Raw genomic sequence first — 4,758 nt, 5'->3', positions numbered from 1 at the left:
CAGAGTTCAGCTCCAACCCTAATCAAACACACCTGAACAAGCTAATCAATGTCTTCAGGATTACTAAGGCTATAGGCAGGTGAGTTTTTTTTTCAGGGTTGGAGCTGAACTCTGCAGGACTGCGGCTCTCTAGGACCGAACTTGCCTACCCCTGGCTTGGCCAAAGGATATTTGGATACTGTGCATGTTGTAGACATGTATTGAGGCTTGGTGCTTATCCCAGAGATGCTGGTTAAAATATGGTTTTCGGTCACAATTAGTGAAAGGAAACCCCTAGCTTTTTTTTTTTAATAGAGGTAATGGGTCACTTATAGAGGACAGAGACCATAATTCTGTATGAAAGGGGGCAAAATAGCATACCTTCTCAAAGTCCTCTTTCTCCTTCTCAGGATTGGTATCATCAAAGCGCATGATGAGCTTGCCCTTGAAATTGAGCTGGTAGTGCTGGTTGAGTAGAGCTGCCTTGGCATGACCGATGTGCAGGTATCTGAGGAGTTGTAAAGATAAATTCTTTAAATTACTTCATTCTGGACCAAATAAATGCAGCCTTGGTGAACATAAGAGACTATGTATATTGTGACTGACCTTTATTGTATAGACAACGCTACTTACCCACTAGCCTCAGGAGGGAAACGCACCACTACTTTTCCCATCTCAGCACCAGGGAGCTCCACAAACTTTCCCAAATCCTGCTTTTTTTCCTTCTCCACAGGCTAAGAACATAGTTTGGGACTAATTAACAACTTCATTAACATACGGTATGTTCAATGTTCAACATTTTGCCAGATTTACTTTAATTTGAACTCTAAAAATAAATGTCAAACTTTTTTCCTCCAACAGAACACATAAATGCGCAATAGCCTGTCAGATAGCCAACCATATTTACAGTGGGTAATATACTCACAGTGGCTTTGATGGCAGAGATCTTGCTAGCCCATTTACTGCCCACTGAAGTGAACGGCACCTGAGAGCTCAGGAACGAAAACCAGCGGCACAGATGAGGGTAGGAGTTTGGCTTGGCCTGTGACTCACCAATTCCTGTGGATGAAGCACCAAACTGACTTTTGAGAACTATTTATTTATAAAACTTCTTCTAATTTATCTTAAACCCAAATGACTGACCTTTGAGAGCAGCCCAGACGCAGAGGTAATCGCATGCAGTGTGAACGCTCTGATCTGTTAACATGGGCACGGAAAAAATATGCACCACAGACGGAGTGTGTGAACCTGGCGTTACGTTTGTATGCCCGCTCGGTCTGTTCTGTTCTCGTGCTCCATTTAGGCGCGCTGCATTCTGATAGGATCGGATAGCATACTGCGGGAGGTCGGGGGCGCGGAAAATCGTGCTATAAAGCGATTTAGAAATCGCGCAAGCTCAAATCGCGATTTTATGACGATTTCGATTAATCACACAGCGCTAATTAAAAAAATTAAAAATTAAAAGACTGACTAATTTACACAGCAGAAAAATTTGCATTTTTTTTATAATAATAATTAATTAATTAAAATGGTTAAACATAACGGTTTATGGTAACACAAAATTGCTGTCAGTACTGTTTATAAAATGTGTGATTTATTCACTAGTGCCATGCCAAAGAACAGCCCTTACTACGGTAAAACCAGTGTATAACACAACCTTGTTGCATAAGGATTTTTAATTCTTTCCCAAAAGTCGTTCTAAACGTGAAAAAAACTCATACCTGAGCAGCAATAAATTGTTTGAGTCCCTCAACAGTCATTCCTCTACGTAGCACACCTCTGACTGTTGGGAAACGAGGGTCATCCCTGCAGGAAGGAAAGATAAGGAGAGAGAAGTTTAACCATATAATCCAAAAGAGCTCTTTTCTATAAAGTCAATACAGCGAGGGGGATACAAACCAGCCATCCACATAGCCCTGGTCGACAAACCAAGTGAGCTTCCTCTTGGAGAGCACAGTGTTGTTAAGATTGAGTCGGGCGTACTCCCAGATGTATGGTTTACGCAAACCAAGGGCATCTATTACCCAGTAGAACTGCTCGTCTCTGTCGTGGTACTCAGTGGTACGCAAAGCATGCGTCACCCCCTCAACACTGTCCACAATGGGGCACGCAAAATCGTATGTGGGATAAACTCTGGATGGAGGAAGTGAAAAACAAGAGGAACATCGGTTAGAGGAAGCTATCATTGGCAACATTCTGTAGCACGCCACATGTGTGATATTCACTCACTTGTAAGTGCTGCCGGTGCGAGGATGAGGAGCGTTCTTACAGCGGAAGAGTGTGGGGTCACGCAGGCAGCCGTTGTTGGAATTCATGTCGATCTTTGCTCTCATGCAGCAGGTCTGGCCAAACTCTGTGCCTTTCTTCATCTCCTCCCACATCTGCATGTTCTTCTCCACAGCTGTTATTAAGATAGGCAACATGTTCAGAACAAATCACATTTCCTGCGACGAAGACAAGTAATAAGATCAGTACTGGTGATGCTCACAGTTGTTCCGGTTGCGAGACTCGACCCTTTGCTCTCTTTCTTGTTTCATGACATCTGGAGGAGTGTCATCTATGTAGGCCTTGCCCTCCTGTAGAAGTTTCTCTCCCATGCGCAGGATTGCGGGAAAGTGATCGCTTGTGTAGGTGAACTGGTCCGGTTTGATGTGTAGCATAGCCACATCCTCCAAAATGACCTGTAGCAAAAGGTGTTAGCCACACTGTGACCCACCAGGAAGGTTCTCAGTGCCAGAGCTTTATCCAGATCCCCCATAGCAGAAGAGAGATCTGACTGAGCACAGAGACGACGGGCACTGAACTCCAGCCAATGATCAACCTGCAAGTCGTCAACATAAACCAATAAAATTGTTGTCATTTGTTATAGACAGCCAGTGAAAACACAGTATATGATTCCCAAATCTAACCTCAGTTTGCTCCATCATGTTAGAACCATAGAGTCCCAACGCTGGAGCCACTCGTGCAAGATAACGCGTGATGGAGTTGACGTCACTGAACTGCACCTGACTGAAAGAGAGACAGAATAGCAGCAATGGGAAATAAGACAGAATGTATATGCATATAAATATGTATCCAAGGCAATATACTTACTCAGAGACATGGAGCATGGTGTCTTTGCCCTCCTCCACAGAGAGATTGACACTGCCCTTCACATGTTCAGCAGTCAACAGCGCCCCTGCAGGCAGAGAGGTGAATTACAGAGAAAACCGTCAATGCAAATCTAATACTGTACCTGCTGTATGCAAAGTCATGCAAACAACTCTAAAATGAAAATGACATGTTCCTGCATTTGGCCATTTATTTCCAAAGCCCTTAATAGTATACTGTACATACATTAATATACTACTGCAAAAATAACCTTCAATTACACTGTTGTGTGTGCAATATTGCCTAATGCTTTGGATAAATAAAAAGCATGCCAACAAATACTCCTAAAACTGGAGTAACCGAACTGTCACAATACTATGCACATACAGTGCAGTGTTTTTGTGAAAATAGGGCGAGGTCAAACAAACAAATATAAAGAGCCCAACCTAAAATGAAACAAAAACAGATGTGCTTTCATTATAAGATCACATTAAATCAAAATAAACTGCTCAAACTGGACCATCTAGATTCTCTGCTTATTATTTACTTTGCAAACCTTATGTGGATTATCTAGTTCAGTGTCTCTGAAGAAACCTTTATGAACATTTATTTTTTTAGTCAGCTAAATGTATAGAAGTGAAACTATAAAGTTAATGTATATTTTTTGTAGGGCTGGACCAGAATATTCGATTATTCGAATATTCGTTCAGTGGATTGGCATTCGATTTTCAATTTTGAGATTCGAATATTCTTTTCTTTTTTTCCGAACACCTGGCATCCCCCGCAAAACGGTTCTCATTCGCGCTTGAATATGAATCGCCCATGAGTGAACGTCATGATTCAGTTAATTTGGAAGAGAAGACAAAAGTGGACAAGACAAAGGCGGCAGAGCCCTGCACGGACCTCAAATTTAGGCCCTAGCCCGGCCCAGGCCCGAGACGCTCAGGCCCCGGCCCTTGTCCGACAGCTTATCAGAATTACCGGCAGAATTATCATTCGGAACTGTAAAGGGTGATACTCCAATCAGGATTTTTAGACATTTATTCAGGGCCTGAATTTCATTTTTGAAAATGTGGTGAATTCCTCTCTTAGGTGACTCTTGTGAGAGGGGAAGCAGCACAGACTGTGCTTTCACACGCACTGCCGGACCGCAACCGTGTGCAGTGAACGCTTTAATCTGTTAACATGAGCGCGGAAAAAATAGCACTGCAAACGGAGTAATGTGATTGTGAACCTGGCATTATGTGTGTGCGCTGTGAGTGTGCATGAGTGCTCAGTCTCCAGGAGAGTGCGTGAGCGCTGAATGGTTAAACACTGGCAAGAATTAAAAAGAAATGCAATTTATAGAAATTGCAAAAAAAAGAAAAATATTCATATTCATATTCAAAACATAATAATCACTTTAATGTAGCTTGCGCTCACTGTTGTACACGGAAGCAGTTCCGGGCAGATGACGTATGAGGTCAGCTTTGCGCATGCGCCGCTCAGAAGTGATGCACGCGGAAGCGCAGAGGAGAGATCAAAACAAAACAACGGTCACTAATTAGAAGTACAAAACGAGGATTTGTCAAGAAGAATGTCGGAGGATTTTGATATAAGCCATGAGGAGAATGGTTTTCCTTTGCTAAAGTAAGGAAACTTTGCTTCCTTTGCTCCTGTTAACAAACATTGGTTTTCACGAGACTCACC

General features: G+C 42.6%; 1 protein-coding gene across 1 annotated transcript in view; it reads right to left on the bottom strand.

The window, feature by feature from the left end:
• The window catches only part of LOC107752698 (bifunctional glutamate/proline--tRNA ligase-like), a 26,778-nt gene that overhangs the window by 19,275 nt on the left and 2,745 nt on the right, over positions 1-4,758 (bottom strand). Inside the window, exons 2-8 of the mRNA XM_016568722.1 lie at positions 3,073-3,157; positions 2,889-2,988; positions 2,696-2,800; positions 2,468-2,660; positions 2,209-2,380; positions 1,879-2,112; positions 1,701-1,785 (exon numbers count right to left, since the gene is read on the bottom strand). Coding sequence (XP_016424208.1) covers positions 1,701-1,785; positions 1,879-2,112; positions 2,209-2,380; positions 2,468-2,660; positions 2,696-2,800; positions 2,889-2,988; positions 3,073-3,157 — 974 coding nt within the window. The remainder of the gene's footprint in view (positions 1-1,700; positions 1,786-1,878; positions 2,113-2,208; positions 2,381-2,467; positions 2,661-2,695; positions 2,801-2,888; positions 2,989-3,072; positions 3,158-4,758) is intronic.

This window comes from Sinocyclocheilus rhinocerous, unplaced genomic scaffold, assembly GCF_001515625.1.
Source record: "Sinocyclocheilus rhinocerous isolate Xijiao unplaced genomic scaffold, SAMN03320098_v1.1 scaffold6887, whole genome shotgun sequence".
In the NCBI taxonomy this organism is placed as follows: Eukaryota; Metazoa; Chordata; class Actinopteri; order Cypriniformes; family Cyprinidae; genus Sinocyclocheilus; species Sinocyclocheilus rhinocerous.
Note: the sequence above shows the minus strand (reverse complement) of the source record. Positions and strands in the feature narration are given on the sequence as shown.